This window comes from Oncorhynchus clarkii, chromosome 24, assembly GCF_045791955.1.
Source record: "Oncorhynchus clarkii lewisi isolate Uvic-CL-2024 chromosome 24, UVic_Ocla_1.0, whole genome shotgun sequence".
Taxonomy (NCBI): domain Eukaryota; kingdom Metazoa; phylum Chordata; class Actinopteri; order Salmoniformes; family Salmonidae; genus Oncorhynchus; species Oncorhynchus clarkii.
The window spans coordinates 15,433,811-15,457,747 of NC_092170.1; the positions used below are offsets into that span (position 1 = coordinate 15,433,811).

The window sequence follows — 23,937 nt, forward strand, 5'->3', positions numbered from 1 at the left end:
ACTGATATGGTTTATATGTTATACTCACCAGTAGAGATATGGTTTATATGAACTGATATGGTTTATATGTTATACTCACCAGTAGACATATGGTTTATATGAACTACTCACCAGTAGAGATATGGTTTATATGAACTGATATGGTTTATATCAGCTACTCACCAGTAGAGATATGGTTTATATGTTCTACTCACCAGTAGAGAAATGGTTTATATGAACTGATATGGTTTATATGTGCTACTCACCAGTAGAGATATGGTTTATATGTGCTACTCACCAGTAGAGATATGGTTTATATGTTATACTCACCAGTAGAGATATGGTTTATATGAACTACTCACCAGTAGAGATATGGTTTATATGAACTGATATGGTTTATATGTTCTACTCACCAGTAGAGATATGGTTTATATGTTCTACTCACCAGTAGAGATATGGTTTATATGTGCTACTCACCAGTAGAGATATGGTTTATATGAACTGATATGGTTTATATGTTATACTCACCAGTAGAGATATGGTTTATATGAACTACTCACCAGTAGAGATATGGTTTATATGAACTGATATGGTTTATATGTGCTACTCACCAGTAGAGATATGGTTTATATGTTCTACTCACCAGTAGAGAAATGGTTTATATGAACTGATATGGTTTATATGTGCTACTCACCAGTAGAGATATGGTTTATATGTGCTACTCACCAGTAGAGATATGGTTTATATGTGCTACTCACCAGTAGAGATATGGTTTATATGAACTACTCACCAGTAGAGATATGGTTTATATGAACTGATATGGTTTATATGTGCTACTCACCAGTAGAGATATGGTTTATATGTTCTACTCACCAGTAGAGATATGGTTTATATGTTCTACTCACCAGTAGAGATATGGTTTATATGTACTACTCACCAGTAGAGATATGGTTTATATGAACTACTCACCAGTAGAGATATGGTTTATATGAACTACTCACCAGTAGAGATATGGTTTATATGTTCTACTCACCAGTAGAGATATGGTTTATATGAACTGATATGGTTTATATGTACTACTCACCAGTAGAGATATGGTTTATATGTACTACTCACCAGTAGAGATATGGTTTATATGTGCTACTCACCAGTAGAGATATGGTTTATATGTACTACTCACCAGTAGAGATATGGTGTATATGTACTACTCACCAGTAGAGATATGGTTTATATGTGCTACTCACCAGTAGAGATATGGTTTATATGTACTACTCACCAGTAGGGATATGGTTTATATGTGCTACTCACCAGTAGAGATATGGTTTATATGTTATACTCACCAGTAGAGATATGGTTTATATGTTATACTCACCAGTAGAGATATGGTTTATATGTGCTACTCACCAGTAGAGATATGGTTTATATGTTATACTCACCAGTAGAGATATGGTTTATATGTGCTACTCACCAGTAGAGATATGGTTTATATGTACTACTCACCAGTAGAGATATGGTTTATATGTGCTACTCACCAGTAGAGATATGGTTTATATGTTATACTCACCAGTAGAGATATGGTTTATATGTGCTACTCACCAGTAGAGATATGGTTTATATGTACTACTCACCAGTAGAGATATGGTTTATATGTACTACTCACCAGTAGGGATATGGTTTATATGTGCTACTCACCAGTAGAGATATGGTTTATATGTTATACTCACCAGTAGAGATATGGTTTATATGTTATACTCACCAGTAGAAATATGGTTTATATGTGCTACTCACCAGTAGAGATATGGTTTATATGTTATACTCACCAGTAGAGATATGGTTTATATGTGCTACTCACCAGTAGAGATATGGTTTATATGTGCTACTCACCAGTAGAGATATGGTTTATATGTTCTACTCACCAGTAGAGATATGGTTTATATGAACTGATATGGTTTATATGTGCTACTCACCAGTAGAGATATGGTTTATATGTTCTACTCACCAGTAGAGATATGGTTTATATGTTATACTCACCAGTAGAGATATGGTTTATATGTTCTACTCACCAGTAGAGATATGGTTTATATGTGCTACTCACCAGTAGAGATATGGTTTATCTGTACTACTCACCAGTAGAGATATGGTTTATATGTTATACTCACCAGTAGAGATATGGTTTATATGTGCTACTCACCAGTAGAGATATGGTTTATATGTACTACTCACCAGTAGAGATATGGTTTATATGAACTGATATGGCTTATATGTGCTACTCACCAGTAGAGATATGGTTTATATGTGCTACTCACCAGTAGAGATATGGTTTATATGTTCTACTCACCAGTAGAGATATGGTTTATATGTTCTACTCACCAGTAGAGATATGGTTTGTCTTTGTCTACGTTGATGTTGTTTAGAGGGTCCATTCTGAACCAGGTGTTGAGAGTGAAGCCGTTCTGGTAAGGCCACTTAGCAATGGGAGGCAGCGCTATGGCCTGTAGAAAGAAAGAAAGAAAGAGAGAGAGAGAGAGAGAGAGAGAGAGAGAGAGAGAGAGAGAGAGAGAGAGAGAGAGAGAGAGAGAGAGAGAGAGAGAGAGAGAGAGAGAGAGAGAGAGAGAGAGAGAGAGAGAGAGAGAGAGAGAGAGAGAGAGAGAGAGAGACTTTTCATAGACTCCAGAGGAAGCGCTATCTCTAAAACAAATAAAGTAACAAACATACTGCTGTCGTGTGATTGTTCTTTAGATGGTGGATGGATGACTATGAAGACAAACATTGGATAGAGACTAATTACTCTTTTGCAGATTTAGGAGCCGTTCCCCTGCTTAGACATTGCATGCGTCAACCAATTGTTGCATACCAAGTCATTGACAGTGCAGTCAGGCACCAGACTGCTTTACCATATTTTTTATTTGACCTTTATTTAACCAGGTAGGCCAGTTGAGAACAAGTTCTCATTTACAACTGCGACCTGGCCAAGATAAAGCAAAGCAGTTTGACAAATACAACAACAGAGTTACACATGGAATAAATAAACATACAGTCAATAATACAGTAGAAAAGGTCTATAGTCTATATACAGTGTGGCAAATGAGGTAGGATAAGGGAGGTAAGGCAATAAATAGGCCATGGTGGTGAAGTAATTATAATATAGCAATTAAACACTGGAATGGTTGGTGTGCAGAAGATGAATGTGCAAGTATAGATACTGGGGTGCAAAGGAGCAAGATAAATAAATAAAGGATGAGGATGAGGTAGTTGGATGGGCTCTTTACAGATGGGCTATGTACAGGTGCAGTGATCTGTGAGCTGCTCTGACAGCTGGTGCTTAAAGCTAGTGAGGGAGATATAAGTCTCCAGCTTCAGTGAATTTTGCAGTTAGTTCCAGTCATTGGCAGCAGAGAACTGGAAGGAAAGGCGGCCAAAGGAAGAATTGGCTTTGGGGGTGACCAGTGAGATATACCTGCTGGAGCACGTGCTATGGGTGGGTGCTGCTATGGTGACCAGTGAGCTGAGATAAGGTGGGGCTTTACCTAGCAGAGACTTGTAGATGACCTGGAGGCAGTGGGTTTGGTGACGAGTATGAAGCAAGGAGCAGCCAACGAGAGCGTATAGGTCGCAGTGGTGGGCAGTATATGGGGCTTTGGTGACAAAACGGATGTGCTGGAGTCTATTTTGTAAATGACATAGCCGAAGTCGAAGATCGGTAGGATGGTCAGTTTTACGAGGGTATGTTTAGCAGCATGAGTGAAGGATGCTTTGTTGTGAAATAGGAAGCCGATTCTAGATTTAATTTTGTATTGGAGATGCTTAATGTGAGTCTGGAAGGAGAGTTTACAGTCTAACCAGACACCTAGGTATTTGGAGTTGTCCACATATTCTAAGTCAGAACCGTCCAGAGTAGTGATGCTGGACGGGCGGGCAGGTGTGGGCAGCAATCGGTTGAAGAGCATTTAGTTTTACTTGCATCTAAGAGCAGTTGGAGGCCACAGAAGGAGAGTTGTATGGTATTGAAGCTTGTCTGGAGGTTAGTTAACACAGTGTCCAAAGAAGGGCCAGAATGGTGTCGTCTGCGTAGAGGTGGATCAGAGAATCAGCAACAGCAAGCGCAACATCATTGATGCATACAGAGAAGAGTCGACCCGAGAATTGACACACTGATCTCTTTCAGAGAAGTAGTTGGTGAACCAGGCAATCATTTGAGAAACCAAGGCTGTTGAGTCTGCCGATTAGAATGTGGTGATTGACAGAGTCGAAAGCCTTGGCCAGGTCGATGAATACTGCTTGCAAAGCAATGTCTCTTATCGATGGCGGTTACGATATCGTTTAGGACCTTGAGCGTGGCTGAGGTGCACCCATGACCAGATCTGAAACCAGATTGCATAGTGGAGAAGGTACGGTGGGATTCGAAATGGTCGGTAATCTGTTTGTTAACTTGGCTTTCAAAGACCTTAGAAAGGCACGGTAGGATAGACATAGGTCTGTAGCAGTTTGTTTCTAGAGTGTTTCCCCTTTGAAGAGGGGGATGGCTGTGGCAGCTTTCCAATCTCTGGGAATCTCAGATGATACGAAAGAGAGGTTGAACAGGATAGCAATAGGGGTTGCAACAATTTTGACAGATAATTTTAGAAAGAGAGGGTCCAGATTGTCTAGCCCGGCTGATTTGTAGGCGTCCAGATGTTGCAGCTCTTTCAGAACATCAGCTATCTGGATTTGGGTGAAGGAGAAATTGGGGCATGCTTATTTAAGATGGCGAGGAAGGCATTTTTAAAGAATAAACAGGCATCGTCTACTGACGGGGTGAGGTACATATCCTTTCAGGATACCCTTGGCCAGGTTGATTAGAAAGGCCTGCTCGCTGAAGTGTTTTAGGGAGCGTTTGACAGTGATGAGGGTTGGTCGTTTGACCGCAGAACCATTACGGATGCAGGCAATGAGGCAGTGATTGCTGAGATCTTGGCTGAAAACAGCAGAGGTGTATTTGGAGGGCAAGTTGGTTAGGATGATAACTTTGTGGGTGCCCGTGTTTACGGATTTGGGGTTGTACCTGGTGGGTTCATTGATCATTTGTGTGAGATTGAGGGCATCAAGTTTAGATTGTAGGATGGCCGGGGTGTTAAACATGTCCCAATTTAGGTCCCCTAGCAGCACGAGCTCTGAAGATAGATGGGGGGCAATAAATTCACATATGGTGTCCAGGGCACTGCTGTGGGCAGAGGGTGGTCTATAGCAAGCGGCAACGGTGAGAGACTTGTTTCTGGAAAGGTGGATTTTTAAAAGTAGATGTGGATAGTGGATAGTAAGACAGAACTCTGCAGGCTATCTCTGCAATAGATTGCAACACTGCCCCCTTTGGCACTTCTATCTTGTCGGAAAATGTTATAGTTAGGGATGGACATTTCAGGGTTTTTGGTAGTCTTCCTAAGCCAGGATTCAGACACGGCTAGGACATCCGGGTTGGCAGAGTGTGCTAAAGCAGTGAATAAAAAAAACTTAGGGAGGAGGCTTCTAATGTTAACATGCATGAAACCAAGGCATTTACGGTTACAGAAGTCAACAAATGAGAGCACCTGGGGAGTAGGAATGGAGCTAGGCACTGCAGGGCCTGGATTAACCTCTATATCACCAGAGGAACAGAGGAGGAGTAGAATAAGGGTACGGCTAAAGGCTATCAGAAATGGTCGTCTAGTACGTTCGGGACAGAGAGTAAAAGGAGCACGTTTCTGGGCGCGATAGAATAGATTCAAGGCGTAATGTACAGACAAAGGTATGGTAGGATGTGAGTACAATGGAGGTAAACCTAGGCATTGAGTAATGATGAGAGAGATATTGTCTCTGGAGATGTTTAAACCAGGTGACTGCTAATGTGGGAGGTGGAACAAAATGATTGGTTAAGGCATATTGAGCAGAGCTACAGTGAAATAAGACAATAATCACTACCCAGGACAGAACTGGACAAGGCATATTGATATTTGGGAGAGGCATGCGTAGCCGAGTGATCATAGGGGTCCAGTGAGTGGTTGGGCTGGCTGGAGACACGGCGATTCAGACAGCTAGCAGGCTGGGGCTAGCAAGCTAGCAGAAGGGCCTTAGAGGGACATGGAGACGGAGAAAAGTCTGTTTTAGCCTCCGCGTGCGGTGACGTTGATAGACCAGTCGTGATGGATTAGTAGGGTTCTGAGTAGCAGAGGGGTCCAAGTCCAATTGGCAATATAGGTATGGTGGCCCAAGAAATTGGCCGATGGATCTATTCAGCTTACAGTCCAATATGCTCTAGCTAGTGGGCCCCGCTAGCAGGCTAGCAGATGGGCATTCAGGGGACGTCGCGACGGAGGGGCCTGTTGGAAAAAAACCCTCAGGCAGATTACGTTGGTAGTCCTGTCGTGATGGATATAATCATGTCTTCGTTGAGTGAAAGGGGCCCAGGCCAATTGGCAAAATAGGTACAGTGGCGCGAGAAATTGGCCGATGGGCCTATTAGCTAACAGTCCGATATGCTCTAGACAGCTAGCGGGCCGCGGCTAGCAGGGTAACAGATGGGCATTCAGGGGATGTCGCGAGGTAGGGGCCAGTTGAGTACCCCCTCACGCAGATTACGTCGGTAGTCCAGTCGTGAAGGATCGGCGGGGCTCCGTGCCCCGTACCGGAAGTAAAAGGGGTCCAGGTATTGTAGCACAGGAGTGGCTGATGGTCTCTTCAGCTAGCCGGGAGATGGGCCTAGCATGGGCTAGCTCCAGGTTAATTGGTTCTTTCTTCGGGATGTTAGCCAGGAGTAGTCACTTGGATTGCAGCTAGCTAGCTGCGATGATCCAGGTGAAAAGGTTCAGCGCTTGCGGTAGGAATCCGGGGATATGGAGAGAAAATAGGTCCGGTATGCTCTGGTTTGAATCGCGTTGTACAAACTGGCGAGAGCTTTCCGAGCTAAAGGTTAGCTGATGACCGCAAGCAGTGGTTGGTTGACTACTAGCTAGTAAGTAGTGAGCTGGCCAGACTTTGTTGGGGGATTCCGGTTCCGAGGTAAATAAAAATACTTTATAGAAAACAGATCCACACCACATTGGGTGAGGCGGGTTGAAGGAGAGTATTTTGAAGTTGAGGTTTAGAGAAATATAAAAAATATATGCAAAGAAAAATATATTAAAATATATATACATGGGACATGTCAAGACGAAGGACAAAGACGTCTGACTGCTACGCCATCTTGGATTAATGTGTTATGTGCTGATGTGGTTAGCTGATAAGTAAAATACCTATCCAGGTGTTGTAAGATCTGGCATGCATCAGCAACCCCTGGGCAGAGGAACGTGCCCTTTATAATGAACTGACCACATCTACAGCCATGCATCAACTCAACTGCTTCCTGTTCACTTACAACAATTAACGAACATCTGACCAATCAGAACAGAAAAAGGTAGGTGCTAGGTAGATAATCAATTCCAATTCCAAACAGCTGATTCCTCGTATTATAGAACAGTGACAGATACGTACAGTTGATGTATAACTTTATTCAGCTAATCACACAAACAAAAACATACATTTTTTTCAGTGTATAATAAGAGGGAATGTCCACATCACCAGGCTAGCCCAGCGTGTAAAGTCTTACCGCAGCACTGCGTCCGGGGAAGTTGAAGAAAGTGTCTGGACCGTGTCTTTGAGGCATCTGGTTCAGAACAGACAGCAGCTTCACTGCATGCCTCGGCTGAAGAGGAGAGATGGTGGTAGGAGAGAGAAGAAGAGATGGAGGGAGGAGAGAGAGAAGAGATGGAGGGAGGAGAGAGGAGAAGAGATGGAGGGAGGAGAGAGGAGAAGAGATGGAGGGAGGAGAGAGAGAAGAGATGGCGAGACGAGAGAGAGAAGAGACGGCGAGAATAGAGAGAGAAGCGAAAGAGGGAGGAGAAAGGGAAGAGGAAATATGGAGGGAGAAGAGAGCAAAGAGATGGAGGGAAGAGAGAGAGAAGAGATGGAGGGAGGAGAGAGAGAAGAGATGGCGAGACGAGAGAGAGAAGAGATGGTGAGAATAGAGAGAGAAGCAAAAGAGGGAGGGAAAGGGAAGAGGAGAGATGGTGGTAGGAGAGAGGAGAAGAGATGGTGGTAGGAGAGAGGAGAAGAGATGGAGGGAGGAGAGAGAGAAGAGATGGCGAGACGAGAGAGAGAAGAGACGGCGAGAATAGAGAGAGAAGCGAAAGAGGGAGGAGAAAGGGAAGAGGAAAGATGGAGGGAGAAGAGAGCAAAGAGATGGAGGGAAGAGAAAGAGAGGAGACATGAAGGGACATAAAGAGAAGAGAGAAGAGAGAAGGGAAGAGATGAGAGAAAGAAGTGATGTATGGATGAGATGGAGATAATATCGTATATGAGCCATGTTCATCACATACTGCACAATAGATGATTATAACACCAACTTGTAACCTCTCCTTCCCCTCCCATTACTTACCCAGAGTCCTCTACTCCTACAACTTACCCAGAGTCCTCGGTCTCCCCTCAGCATACTGAACAGCAGTTTGAGCTCCTTCACTGTGATGCTGTAGCTGGCTAGCACTCCTAACATATCCACCAGCAGGTCTATATATATACACACACACACACACACACACACACACACACACACACACACACACACACACACACACACACACACACACACACACACACACACACACACACACACACACACACACACACACACACACACACACACACACACACACACACACACACACACACACGTTGAGTTGGTACTTCAATTTCCTCACTGGCAGATAGGGGTTAATTATTTACTGCAAAAAAATCCACAATAGAAACATGCCCTCATAATTCACAATAGAATTAAAAAGAGTTGAAAAGTGCCAAGCCTTTAGTTTGCCCTCTGAAATTAAATTTTCCTCTAAACTGCAATTCAGTCTCATTATAAAACACACTGTGACTAATGATATTTTCTCTTTTCAATCTTTCCTCTCCTTTAAGCCAGAGGAATTTCAATATGCTTAAAATATTAACTTAATCCACATCCATCCACCTAGCAAGCTGCAGTGGGTACTGTACTGCAGGCTTACTATGGGCACCTGGCCATGGAACAAGCTCTATGAACTATTTTGGGTGTGTGTGTGTGTGTGTGTTTGTGTGCATGCATGCGTGTGTGCATGTGCGCGTGTGTGCTGCTTGCGTTTGTTCCTTTACCTGCGATCATGTCGTCAACGGAGCTCATCTTCAGCAGTACCTGCTCTATGAGGCCCACCTCAGTGCTGGTCTGGAGGTTACGGACACTCTTCCTGAGGATGGCTGTGAACATGGACCACACCTCAGCCTGGCAGGTCACATCACAGTGCTCCAACAGCTCCACCATACAGCCTAGGCTCTCTGCCGCCGCTATGATGAAGTTCTGCTCCAGGTCAAACTCACCCCCAACCAGCTGGAGAGGAGAGATGTAGGGAGGGAAGGGAGAGGAGGTAGTATGAGATTAACAGACATAATTGTTCAGTAAGAGAGAGGAGGCCTTTTCCTCTAAGAGACAGTGATTGTATTACAAAAATGTAAAATCTTATATTGGTTGGAAAGTGGAACGGAAGGGGCTTACCGATCAACCAACAATCCATATTTATATTCTTGATGCTCAACAGGCAATTAATTGGTTGCCTCTAGTAGCGCGAACACACAGAGAACACACAGAGAACATACAGAACATACAGAGAACACATGGTACAGAGGCTGCATCCTGACTGGTGGGCATGGAAGCAGCCATGCAGAAAATAGGGTCAGAAACTCTCCAGGTACCATCACTGGGACTGACAGGACAAGGCCTGCAGGAAATAAGGTAAGAACTAATAGCAGATCTAACGAAAGAGAGAGTGTGAGAGAGAGAGAGAGAGAGAGAGAGAGAGAGAGAGAGAGAGAGAGAGAGAGAGAGTGAAAGCGTGTGCGAGAGAGAGAGAGGGGGAGGGTAATAAGCAATCTGATGTGGTTCAATGGCCAAGCTCTTCAGAAAACCCACCTCTATAAAGCAGAGCTTACAGTAACAAACCCTTGCTAAATATAGACCGTGTTCACACTGTTGCACACTGAACAGACTACCTGGGTCCAACAAACCGCACAGGTCCTCTCATCTCCCTACCCCACCATCTTGTCTTTCCTCTCCTCTTCTTCTATCCTCTCCTCACCCCTGTATTATCCTCGCTACTCTGCTTTGTCTTTTCATGTATTTATCCCTCATTCTATTTTGGTAGAACTCAGCTCCAGTTGTCACACCGTGATCTGTTTCACCTGTCTTTGTGTTTCACCTGTCTTTGTCTCCACCCTCCTCTAGCTGTCGCCCACCTTCACATTATCCCCTGTGTATTTATACCGGTGTTCTCTGTTTGTCTGTTGCCAGTTCGTCTTGTCTTGTCTTACCAGCGTGCTTCCCAGTCTTCCTTTTTCTCAAGTCTGTTGTCCCTGCCCTGACCCTGAGCCTGTTTTCAATAAATCATCTGAGAACTGTACTATTCGCCTCCCGTGTCCGCATCTGGGTCATATCCTGAGTCGTGATACCAGTAGTCATGTTTTTGTGTTATAAAAGGCACTAGAGTACAGGGTCCAGGGAAAGTATGCCTGTGGAATTTAACATCTTGACAAAAACTTTATTTTCAATGAGAGGAATTGATTTTCAGAGCAGACCGTGTGCAGTTGAAGTTAGGATAAAAACAGGACCGGATCAATCATGTTTATTTACTTTCTTCTCTACACCAGAGAACCAGGATTCTGACTAAGAACTAGCTTCTCCATTACATTGTGGATTGAGCAAACAACCTCAACATTTTTACTGCAAATACATTGGCAGGCTAGTAGGCCATGGTACAGAGAGAGATAGAGAGACAAAGTGCTCAGACAGCCAATGTGCTCAGAGAGGAGAGGAAGAGAGGTATAGATGAAGACATGGGATGCGTCCCCAATGACACTCTATTCCCTGTTTAGTGCTCTGGTTAAAAGTCTCTGGTCAAAAGTAGTACACTGAATAGGGAATAGAGTGGTATTTGGGATGTAAATATGGACACAGATTAGCCATGTAGGCTGCGTTTAAACAGGCAGCCCAATTCAGATCTTTTTTCACTAATTGGTCTTTCGACCAATCAGATCAGCTATGAAAAAGATCTGATGTGAAAAGATCTCGTGTGATTGGTCAAAATAACAATTAGTGGAAAAAGATCAGAATTGGGATGCCTGTCTAAACAAAGCCTTAGAAGCTTTCAGCCTCTCACTCACATAGCCAGTCAGACTGTTAGAGTAATTATACCAGTCATTACACACACCACTTTAACCACTTCAACTGGCTCAACCATGCTACAATATAATCAATGCTAAGAACTCAATGGAAGAAAATGTATACAGGTATCCTTGTATAAATTTAGCTTGAAAGTTTGTTTAAACTATACGTAAGAAGACCGTGAGGGTTGTCAAAGATTCAGGAATCTAGGTACATTGTGTAAGCCTGAGGTATGCCAGAGGCAAGGAGAGTTAACATGATGTACATTGGATGTACTGTACAGCAGTAGAGCTGAATGTCTGCATTCTAAACTCCAGGGATGTGTCCTAAATAGCACCCTATTCCCTATATAGTGCACTACTTTTGACCAGAGCCATTTGGGACAACGAAAATGGAATTAGGGCGCTCCTATAAACCAGTGAGAGGACAGCAGAGAGGAGAGAGCAGAGAACAAGGACACAGGGAGTCTAATCATCAACAAAACCTTGAGGTTGAAAATAACAAGTTGTGCCGTGCAAAGCCTTTTTTTACAGTGTGATGTGGTATCTTTAATTGATCACAATCTGCTGGTTGGATGAAAGACAGAATAACTACTTTTTAACCTGAAATGTTTAGTATGCACAGCAGTGCCACTGCTTCTATTAGCAGAATAACACTTTCATTTACAATCTCTTTCTGGATTAAAAACCATCTTCAAATCAGATTCTTGATTAGGTCCCACAATCACCCAGGCGCCAGATGTCTCTGTGTGAGTAGCTGCATTAAGAATGAGCAGAATGTATAATGAGCAGAATCTATATTGGAAACATACAGTCTGGTTACACATAACAATGTACCTCGTCCACCATCTAAGATTACAGTATCTGTTAAGGATTACTGGAAGCAACAGGCTACATATAGCTATAGATGGCAGCTTAGTTTAACATAATATGCGATGAGAAAAACATCAACATTCCATATGGGCAGTGACAGAAATTATACACATTTCAATTTAACTCTACAGTACTAGTCACTTTCTCTCACTACAACCTCTCCCTCTCTCCATATCCCCTCTCACACTCAGTCTCTACCCCTCCCAACCTCTCCTTCACTCTATTCGCTCCATCTTTCTGTGTATTAACCTCCTGACCATTGATCTCTGTTATACTTAACATCTTGATCAGTGATTAGTTCCTTTCTCCTGACTGCATCTTGGCAGGATGACGAACCAGAGAGAGAGAGAGAGAGAGAGAGAGAGAGAGAGAGAGAGAGAGAGAGAGAGAGAGAGAGAGAGAGAGGGGTTGGGAGATATATAGAGAGAGAGAGAGACTCTTGGTCACCATGGTGACGGCAGTAGGTTGGACTAGAAGCGTAATCTTCTGTAGGTTTCCAGTCTAAACAGTGGACAGCAAATCGGGTTTAAAACAATAGAAGTGAATTCCTATTTCCAGCTGTTGGTGAGAATAAACAGAGGAGAGAAGGAGCAGGAATATCCGTGCAATATGTCAAGATGAATAATAAAATAAATACACAGCTGCTCCATACTAAGAGACATCCCATTGTGAAGGCTCAGGCTATCCTGCTGTATCCAGCATCAGAGTACATCAGCGTAAGCAGACAAAAAATGCTGGTGTGTTGTTCCTGTTTCCTTGTCATCCTTAATAAAAATAAAAACCGGTGGACTTTGACATTCGGTTCTTCCATTGGTTCTGCAGAGAATGGGTACACAGCAGCCATGCAGCGGCAAATCTTCTGGAAAATAATTTGACCAATCAAAGATCAGAAAAAGTCTCACAGATTGCTCGATGATTGTGTCTGTACCCTGTGTGCCTACACCAAGTCACAGTGATAATAGAACAGCACAAGACCAGGGTTGTATCCAAAAATGGTACCATATCCCTGTATACTGCACTACATAGGGAATAGGATGTCATTTGGGACACAGCCCAGGGCTAGAGCAGAACGGATCAGGTCAGCCTGATAGTGTGTAAAGTACTTAAGCCTCTCTCTGTCTCTCTGACACTGTGACATGTACAGTACTGTTCAGTACTCTGCAGGAGTGTGATCTAACACAGTAACTCCAGTAGTCTGAGGGGGTAAACCCAGGGCTCTTCTCTCCCTATTCGAGACCTGACAAAATGTCATGACTAGAAAGGTCAGGCTCCAGCTCAGCCCAGTCCAAGCGCTTATCTGTCCTGACACCACAATGGTGGAACCAGCTTCCCCCTGAAGCTAGGACAGCAGAGTCCTTGCCCAATGTTATCTCAACATTTGTGGGGCACTGAGCAAATTGTAGGTCTTGTGAGCAGAAACCTGAACGTTGTGAGAATTTTGTGCAACTTCCAGCACGCTTTACAGTGAAGACTGAGGCTGTACACTGAACACTGAGACTGTACAGTGAAGACTGAGGCTTTACAGTGAACACTGAGGCTGTACAGTGAAGACTGAGGCTTTACAGTGAAGACTGAGGCTGTACAGTGAACACTGAGGCTGTACAGTGAAGACTGAGGCTTTACAGTGAAGACTGAGGCTGCACAGAGAACACTGAGGCTGTACAGTGAAGACTGAGGCTTTACAGTGAACACTGAGGCTGTACAGTGAAGACTGAGGCTTTACAGTGAAGACTGAGGTTGTACAGTGAAGACTGAGGCTTTACAGTGAAGATTGAGGCTGTACAGTGAAGACTGAGGCTTTACAGTTTTAGACAGTAGCTAATAGGCTATTGTGGCTATTTGAGCATAATGTAGGCCTACCAACAAAACCAATGGAGCAAATCCCATAACATGTTCACATGGAAATGGCTTTTGATTTCTATGATATGGGATGACCCACCCACTCTGTCTGCCGAATTCCTTCTCTTTGCTCGTGCTTTCCTTAATAGGATGTCGGTGGGCAGAGCCAGGAGGGTTATCAGCAAAATGGGGCACGCCTGGGCTCAAACAAACATTGAATTAATAAAGCTGCATACAAACATGTCCTCTTTTTTACTTTCTTGAGTAAGGCAGCTCCAAAATGCAGGCGTTTCAGCCTAGCTCAGTGCTTTCCATGGTGGTGGTGCAGCCAGCGGGAAAATACGGAGCATAGGTGTTGGTAATGTTCTCTAGTTGCGCCATGATTAGCTCAGTGTTCTCACTATGTCACCACCAAGTCTAAGGGTAGACCTTGAAAATTCAAGCCCCTTGGGTGCTGTCATAGAGTTACACTAAAAGTGCCCATCCAAGAAGGCTAAAGGTCATTGGTCACAGATAAAATTATGTCAAATCACATTTTATCTACAGTAGCTTTGATTGGACTGATCATGTAAACATCATACTTACAAAATCGTAGCTAGCAGTCATCATGAATGAAGTCGACAAATTTACTGGCAAATCATTTTTAATCCTTGTCATATGAACTGAGTATAGGTGCTCATCGCCCATTGGACATAAACATTACACAACAAGTTGGCAATCGCAAATTCAACAATGAGTGGTTTGGAAGTAGTCAGTGAAAGTGACTAATTGCAAGCATTGCAAAGCAATCAGTAGCCTGCTATTCAGTGGAGTGGCTGCATGGTCTCAATCTGGGATTAAGTTTAAAATGATAAACACTCAACATTGGCCATGCTGTCAAAACAACTGTTAACTCAAAACTGCGAAAACTTGACTTCAGTGAGTTCAAGACAGGAAATTCCGGGAAAAACGAGCTCCGACAGGGAAATATGTGTTGAGCGGTCATCCAACTCGGAATTGTAAATCAAATCGCCACTGGTTGATCTATATAGTGCAAACTAATGGGGCGAACTCATTGAAGTACAATCTCTTGTGCCTCTGCGTGGCATGGCATGGCATGGCATGGCTACTGTGCGGCAGTCCTGGAGGAGGGGCACAGTTTAGAGTGAACGTTGTCCCTGCCCGTCTTCCGAAAACATCTGAAGCCCTACCTCCTCAAAGAGTATCTTAAATAATCCCACAGCCCCCCTCCTCATGCCCGACCCTGACCACTCGCACTTGACTAAGTAAGAGAGGGATATAGAGATGGAGAGGCAGAGAGAAGGAAAGAGAATAAGAGAGAGGAGAGGAAAGAGAGCGAGGGAGAGAGATTAGATATAGAAATGGGTTTATTGCTCCTGATTAATCGGCTGAACATCGCTAATGAACAACACTGTGAGCAACACACACACATACACACACACAGTGTGTCTGCCAGACTGTGTAGTAGTGTGAATAGTAGGACACCACAGCTGCTCTGATGCTCTGGGGACTCGAACCACTTCCTCATTCCAATATAATGTAAATGAATTCATTCATTTGCATAACTGGCAGAACAGCCTTGTGGGAGTAAATGCACCAGGCAAAACCCACAAATTAAACCCCTTTTGTAGCTGTCATGGTCTATACTCTAATCAGCAGGACGTCAACGTCATACACACACCAAAACACATACACGGTGTAGTCCCAGTGTACTAGCCATGTAACACCAGAAAGGAAACAGTCTTTCAAACAACCGCTTTGATGAATGTGTGTAAACTAGGCCATGATGCTACTGTGAACAGAGCACATATCTGAGAGCCCAGTTACACACTGGTTTCCCCTTTAAAAAAAGCCACAACCCACCTCCTGCTTCCTGCTTCCTGCAGCCAAACCTTCCCTCTCCTCCTTGCTGATCACCACTACATCATCCAGACACCTGATCCTCTTGGCTTAGACTACACATCTGCTGTCAGGGGGGGGTGGGGGTCAGAGTTTCTCAACACAGTTTTGTTCCAGCCCTGCTCACGCACACATGATCAAAGGGCTAGATGATGAGTTGAGTGGTTGAGTCAGACGGGTTTGTGCAGGGCTAGAGCAACAATGTGCACTGGACCGGAGAGTAGGGACGACAGTGAAATGTTGATGCACGTTCAAACAGAGCTTTGTGCATAAACCCAGTACTGGGAAACAGCAGAGCCCAGTACTGGGAAACAGCAGAGCCCAGCACTGGGAAACAGCAGAGCCCAGCACTGGGAAACAGCTGAGCCCAGCACTGGGAAACAGCAGAGCCCAGCACTGGGAAACAGCAGAGCCCAGCACTGGGAAACAGCAGAGCCCAGCACTGGGAAACAGCAGAGCCCAGCACTGGGAAACAGCAGAGCCCAGCACTGGGAAACAGCAGAGCCCAGCATTGGGAAACAGCAGAGCCCAGCACTGGGAAACAGCTGAGCCCAGCACTGGGAAACAGCAGAGCCCAGCACTGGGAAACAGCAGAGCCCAGCACTGGGAAACAGCAGAGCCCAGCACTGGGAAACAGCAGAGCCCAGCACTGGGAAACAGCAGAGCCCAGCACTGGGAAACAGCAGAGCCCAGCATTGGGAAACAGCAGAGCCCAGCACTGGGAAACAGCAGAGCCCAGCACTGGGACACAGCAGAGCCCAGCACTGGGAAACAGCAGAGCCCAGCACTGGGAAACAGCAGAGCCCAGCACTGGGAAACAGCAGAGCCCAGCACTGGAAAACAGCAGAGCCCAGGGAGGTTGTGTGACTGGATTACAGATTAACATGCAGCATGTGATCATGATCACACTGGGGTGGACAAACACAGCAACAACACTAAGGACAGGTCAACACTAGAAATGAGAGGATTAGTGATTACAGTCATATTATTGTTGAGACATACACGCGTGATCCTGTCTGGTCTATACAGTATAATCTTCTCCATGCATTTATGTAGACATATAGATGGTCCAAAATGATCAACTCCACCGCTCAATCAGGTGTGATCTATGGCAGATATATTTAGAGTTAATGGGGCATGACATTGCTCTGCTCCCTGACCCAGCATCATTAACAGCTGGCCCGCCCATGTTCCTCATGAGAAAAAAGATGTCTGTCCATGTGTGGGAGTTTCTACCTCCCTTGCTACTACACGCACGCGCATGCACACACAGACACACATACACACAAATGCACGCACACACGCACCCTCTTCCTCCTGTCCTCCCCATCCTGCTCTCCAGGCCCGTAGCATTCTATCATCTGATTCGGTTGCTGCAATTACTTTTAGGAGACATTATATCAAATCAGCAGTCCCTTTGTGAGGGCTAAAGGGGCCTGAGTGATTTATTGAACAGGAACATAACAGGAAGGTAGTCTCTGCAGCAGAGAGGAGATATCTTGAGTACCAACAACTTAACCTAGAGAGGGAAGAGAGGGAGGAGAGAAGAAGGAGAGAGGGAGGAAAGAGGGAGTCTAATTACCAGGGAGGAGAGAGTGAGAGGAAGGGAGATAGAAGGAGTGAGAGGTAGGAGAGATGGAGGAGAGAGGGACTGGGGAAGAACAGAAGTAGTTTAATCACCTTCTCTCCACATATTAAATCAGGGGGAAAATGAAAGATTTTAAATCCCAGCCTGTTCCATTTATCTAGCTTAATGCTTACTGCTACCATTACCTGTAGAAGCACGAGTATCATGACATCGACTATCTGAAAGGAAATCAAATAAATTCCATAAGATATTGGAATAAATGGAATGTTCTATCATTGTCGAAGGTACACAAGAAGATTATCAAGGTAACCATAAATCCTGGAAAGTAACCATTGTATCAAATCCCAATCCACCCGACAACGCAAATAGAGGAGAAAGGAAATCTAGCAGATCTCTAGAGGAGCCTTGATGATGTGCCATGACCAATAGGGTCTACAATTTCAATTTGTTTAAAACTTTTTGGTTACTACATGATAAGTTTTTTCACAGTTTTGATGTCTTCACTATTATTCTACAATGTATTCTACAATGTAGAAAAATAAAGAAAAACCATTGAATGAGTAGGTGTATCCAAACTTTTGACTGGTACTGTATGCAGTGCCTTGCACTGACTGGTAAAGGTACTGCCTGGTAAAGGTACTGACTGGTAAAGGCACTGACTGGTAGAAGTACTGACTGGTAGAAGTACTGACTGGTAAAGGTACTGACTGGTAGAAGTACTGACTAGTAAAGGTACTGACTGGTAAAGGTACTGACTGGTAGAAGTACTGACTGGTAAAGGTACTGACTGGTAAAGGTACTGACTGGTAGAAGTACTGACTGGCAAAGGTACTGACTGGTAAAGGTACTGACTGGTAGAAGTACTGACTGGTAAAGGTACTGACTGGTAGAAGTACTGACTGGTAAAGGTACTGCCTGGTAAAGGTACTGACTGGTAAAGGTACTGACTGGTAAAGGTACTGCCTGGTAAAGGTACTGACTGGTAAAGGTACTGACTGGTAGAAGTACTGACTGGTAAAAGTATTCATCCCACTTTGTGTTTTTCCTGTTTTGTTGCATTCCAACCTATAATTTAAATATATATTTATTTGGATTTCATGTAATGGACATACACAAAATAGCCCAAATTGGTGATGTGAAATTTAAAATATAAAAAAAAAAATACAAACAGAAAAGTGGTGTGTACATATGTATTCCCCCCTTTTCTATGAAGCCCCTAAATAAGATCTGGTGCAACCAATTACCTTCAGAAGTCACATAATTAGTTAAATGAAGGCCACCTGTGTGCAATCTAAGTGTCACATGATCTGTCACATGATCTCAGTAAATATATATATATATATATATATATATATATATATATATATATATATATATATATATATATATATATACCTGTTCTGAAAGGCCCCAGAGTCTGCAACACCACTAAGCAAGGGGCACCATAAAGACCAAGGAGCTCTCCAAACAGGTCAGGGACAAAGTTGTGGAGAAGTACAGATCAGGGTTGGGATCACCATTAAATCCATTAATAAAAATGGAAAGAATATGGCACCAGAACAAACCTGCCAAGAGAGGGCCTCCCACCAAAACTCACAGACCAGGCAAGGAGGGCATTAATCAGAGAGGCAACAAAGAGACCAAAGATAACCCTGAAGGAGCTGCAAAGCTCCTCAGCGGAGATGGGAGTATCTGTCCATAGGACCACATTAAACTGTACTCTCCACAGTGATGGGCTTTACAGAAGAGTGGCCAGAAAAAAGCCTAAAAGCCTGCTTAAAGAAAAAAAATAAGCAAACCCGTTTGGTGTTTGCCAGAAGGCATGTGGGAGACTCCCCAAACATATGGAAGAAGGTACTCTGGTCAGGTTAGACTAAAATTGAGCTTTTGGCCATCAAGGAAAATGCAATGTCTGACGCAAACCCAACAACCCTCATCACCCCGAGAACACCATCCCCACAGCATGATGCTGCCACCACCATGCTTCACTGTGGGGATGATGTTCTCGGGGTGATGGGAGTTGTTGGGTTTGCGTCAGACATTGCATTTTCCTTGATGGCCAAAAGCAGTTTCAGCTTACTGTTTTATTTCTTGATTATTTCACATAAAACATATTTTGTATCTTCAAAGTGGTAGGCATGTTGTGTAAATCAAATGATACAAACCTTCCATTTTAATTCCAGATTGGATGGCAACAAAATAGGAAAAAAACATGGGGGGTGAATACTTTCACAAGCCACCCTGTATATATATATTCACACACACACACACAGTCGGGGCCAAAGGTTTTGAGGATGACACAAATATTAATTTTCACAAAGTCTGCTGCCTCAGTTTGTATGATGGCAATTTGCATATACTCCAGAATGTTATGAAGAGTTGCAATTAATTGCAAAGTCCCTATTTGCCATGCAAATGAACTGAATCCCCAAAAACATTTCCACTGCATTTCAGCCCTGCCACAAAAGGACCAGCTGACATCATGTCAGTGATTCTCTTGTTAACACAGATGTGAGTGTTGACGAGGACAAGGCTGGAGATCACTCTGTCATGCAGATTGAGTTCGAATAACAGACTGGAAGCTTCAAAAGGAGGGTGGTGCTTGGAATCATTGTTCTTCCTCTGTCAAACATGGTTACCTGCAAGGAAACACATGACGTCATCATTGCTTAGCACAAAAAGGGCTTCACAGAAAAGGATATTGCTGCCAGTAAGATTGCACCTAAATCAACCATGTATTGGATCATCAAGAACTTCAAGGAGAACGGTTCAATTGTTGTGAAGAAGGCTTCAGGGCGCCCAAGAAAGTCCAGCAAGCGCCAGGACCGTCTCCTAAAGTTGATTCAGCTGCGGGATCGGGGCACCACCAGAACAGAGCTTGCTCAGGAATGGCAGCAGGCAACATCAGCAAAATAACTGTTTGTCGGGAGCTTCATGAAATGGGTTTCCATGGCTGGGCAGCCGCACACAAGCCTAAGATCACCATGCACAATGCCAAGTGTTGGCTGTAGTGGTGTAAAGCTCGCCGATGTTGGACTCTGGAGCACTGGAAATCCGTTCTCTGGAGAGATGAATCATTAATCGTGCTTCACCATCTGACGGGCAAATCTGATATTGGCGGATGCCAGGAGAACGCTACATGCCCAATGTATAGTGCCAACTGTCAATTTTGGTGGAGGAGGAATAATGGTCTGGGGCTGTTTGTCATGGTTTGGGCTAGGTTCCTTAGTTCCAGTGAAGGGAAATCTTAACGCTACAATGACATTCTAAACAATTCTGTGCTTCCAACTTTGTGGCAACAGTTTGGGTACGGCCCTTTCCTGTTTCAGCATGACAATTCCCCAGTGCACAAAGCGAGGTCCATACAGAAATGGCTTGTCGAGATCGGTGTGGAAGAACTTGAACTCAACCCCATCGAACACGTTTGGGATTAATTGGAATGCCAACTGCGAGCCAGGCCTAATCACCCAACATCAGTGCCTGACCCCAAACGGGTTTGCTTATAATGCTCATGGCTGAAGGTAAGAAAATCCCTGCAGAAATGTTCCAACATCTAGCGGAAAGCCTTCCCAAAAGAGTGAAGCCTGTTATAGCAGCAAAGGGGGGACCGACTCGATATTAATGCCCATGAATTTGGAAGGTGATGTTCGACAAGCAGGTGCCCACATACTTTTGGTCATGTAGTATGTGTATATATATATATTATATATACACACACACACCAGGCAAAGGTTTTGGACACACTTACTCATTCAAGGGATTTTGTACATTCTAGAATAATAGTGAAGATTATCAAAACTAGGAAATAACACATATGGAATCATGTAGAAACCCCCAAAATTGTTAAACAAATCAAAATATATTATATTTTAGATTCTTCAAAGCCACCCTTTGCACACTCTCTCAACCAGCTTCATGAGGTAGTCACCTGGAATGCATTTCAATTAACAGGTGTGCCTTGTTAATTTGTGGAATTTATTTTCTTCTTAATGCGTTTGAGCCAATCAGTTGTGTTGTGACAAGGTAGGTGTGATATACAGAAGATAGAACTATTTGATAAAAGACCAAGTCCATATTATGGCAAGAACAGCTCAAATAATCAAAGAGAAACGACAGCCCATCATTACTTTAAGACAAAGGTCAGTCAATGCGGAAAATTTAACAAAAGTTGAACATTTGAATCCTATAGACGAACAACCATATATGCGACAATTTTTCCATTTTAAGATAATCACGTTATTTTTATATTATGAATTGTGTGTACCACATTAGGTGTTTTATGGTTGACAAATAATTCACCATACCCACATCGTCCAACAACAATTTATATTTTTTTGTTATTTCAAAAAATATTTTTTTTATTGCCGTTTTAATTTTTAGAATGTGGAAGAACAGTATATCTCCAGTGATGATTTCAGTTTGTGGAAGAACAGTATATCTCCAGTGATGATCTCAGTTTGTGGAAGAACAGTATATCTCCAGTGATGATCTCAGTTTGTGGAAGAACAGTATATCTCCAGTGATGATTTCAGTTTGTGGAAGAACAGTATATCTCCAGTGATGATTTCAGTTTGTGGAAGAACAGTATATCTCCAGTGATGATCTCAGTTTGTGGAAGAACAGTATATCTCCAGTGATGATTTCAGTTTGTGGAAGAACAGTAGATCTACAGTGATGATTTCAGTTTGTGGAAGAACAGTTTATCTCAAATGATGATTTCAGTTTGTGGAAGAACAGTATATGTGACATTTTGCATGACTCTTGTAAGATGTCCTTTTTTAACACCTGATATTATGTTTTAAGTACTTTCAAGTACAGATGCCCTTCATGTAAATAACTTAAATGCAATATGTAGTTAATTAATTTGTATGGAGGTTCATTTAAAGGTGGTCTATCAACTTAAAAGCACTGATGACTTTAAAAGTTGAGTCATGAAATCTTAGTCTCATTTAAAATAAAGCCCTCAATGTGAACATACCATAGAATAACTACAAAAATAGAATACAATTAAATTAATTAAACCAAAACAAGAACAACTTGTACATATCAAATATGGATCAATGTGATGTGCCAATATGCATGTCCATTATGCATGTCCCTAAGGTCAATATTACAAAACGTTCAGAAAACCATTCTCTTTGCTTTTAACACTATGATCAGCAATTAAGTTTTGAATTGCGTTAAACCCATGCTAAAGGCAAGAAATGTCCTTCTGCACTGAGGTGACAGCAGTAAATAAGTATTAACTGCTTAGAGTTCATGCTAAATGTGGTGACAGAGAGACAGTGTATATTGTAATGAATAAAAAAGGGAATCAAGATCAAATGAATACTCACATACTGTATGTGATGACTTATTTGTTTTTCATTCATTCAGAGGTTCAAATGATCACACACAAAATAATTCTCAACAGAACACATTGTACGTAACATTTTCTACACTAGGAACAACATCTTAAAATTAAATTAATTCAATATATTGTGCTGGTTCAAATCATACACAAATTGATTCACACAGAAAACACTACTAGAAAACACTACTACTATACATTTAATTTCCTACAATAGGGCTGACATGTCTTCTGAAATGTATTCAGATTCAACATACTATACAGGTTCAGGGGATCATAAACTCACAGAAAAAAATATTTTAATTAAGTAGCTTGGTTTAACAACAAATTATTCACTCTGCAGTGATTTATAAAAAAGAGCGTGCAGCAGCTGGCAAGTAGTTGAGCATGGTCATCAGATGTTGGTACTTGTTTTTTTGATGGGCAGAGGACTCTCATATGCTCTAGGGTAGTGGCTTGCAAAATAGGGAGGTTGAGGTGTAGCTCCTTGTTTTGGTTTGGAGATCAGCCACGATTTCCATCCCTCAAATAGACTGAGCTCTGTCTGGTGTACAGATTCCAAGGATCCATTTGAAGTTCCTGACGTCAATAAACAACTTTCACAGTCAAGCATTAGGATATTTTATTGTTAGAACAACATGTTGCATGTTGATGGGATGTTCGTAAACTATTCTCTGTGCAATACCTGTGACTTTTTACCACCTCACTGAGGTGATCTGTAGTCCAGCTGGTCGCTTGAGGACAGAATCTGGGAGGTGCCTGAAGTCTTCACATTGCATCCTCATCACCTTGAATGGTTTTGCTCGTTGTGCTTCAAGTATCATCTTTGAAACATCATCAGGTGTATGAAGGACTGACACCTTGCGCCTCTTCTCGATGTTGGCAAAAGATCGATCACAAGGAAGAAAAGAATGACCAGAGACCATGAACTGCTGCTCAACTTGGGTAGAGTAACCCATAGAGACGAGCATCGACATCAGATTGAGCATCCGCCAGTTGTTATTCTGCCCAAAGCATCTGTCACTGAAGATGATCAACTTGCGCACCTCTGGTTTGGTGAGTGGCGTGAATGTTGTCCTCACCCACTTCAATATGCAGCTTGCCACCTCAATGGACCCTCGGTGTGCAATCCCTGCAGGATACAGTGTAATGTTACATACAACTAGCTAGCTACTGTAGCCAT

The 23,937-nt window shown here is 43.0% G+C and overlaps 1 protein-coding gene across 1 annotated transcript in view; it reads right to left on the reverse strand.

Moving 5' to 3' along the window:
• The window catches only part of LOC139382269 (neurobeachin-like), a 318,332-nt gene that overhangs the window by 243,076 nt on the left and 51,319 nt on the right, over window positions 1-23,937 (reverse strand). The window contains exons 2-5 of the mRNA XM_071126139.1: window positions 9,148-9,379; window positions 8,432-8,532; window positions 7,577-7,672; window positions 2,350-2,471 (exon numbers count right to left, since the gene is read on the reverse strand). Coding sequence (XP_070982240.1) covers window positions 2,350-2,471; window positions 7,577-7,672; window positions 8,432-8,532; window positions 9,148-9,379 — 551 coding nt within the window. The remainder of the gene's footprint in view (window positions 1-2,349; window positions 2,472-7,576; window positions 7,673-8,431; window positions 8,533-9,147; window positions 9,380-23,937) is intronic.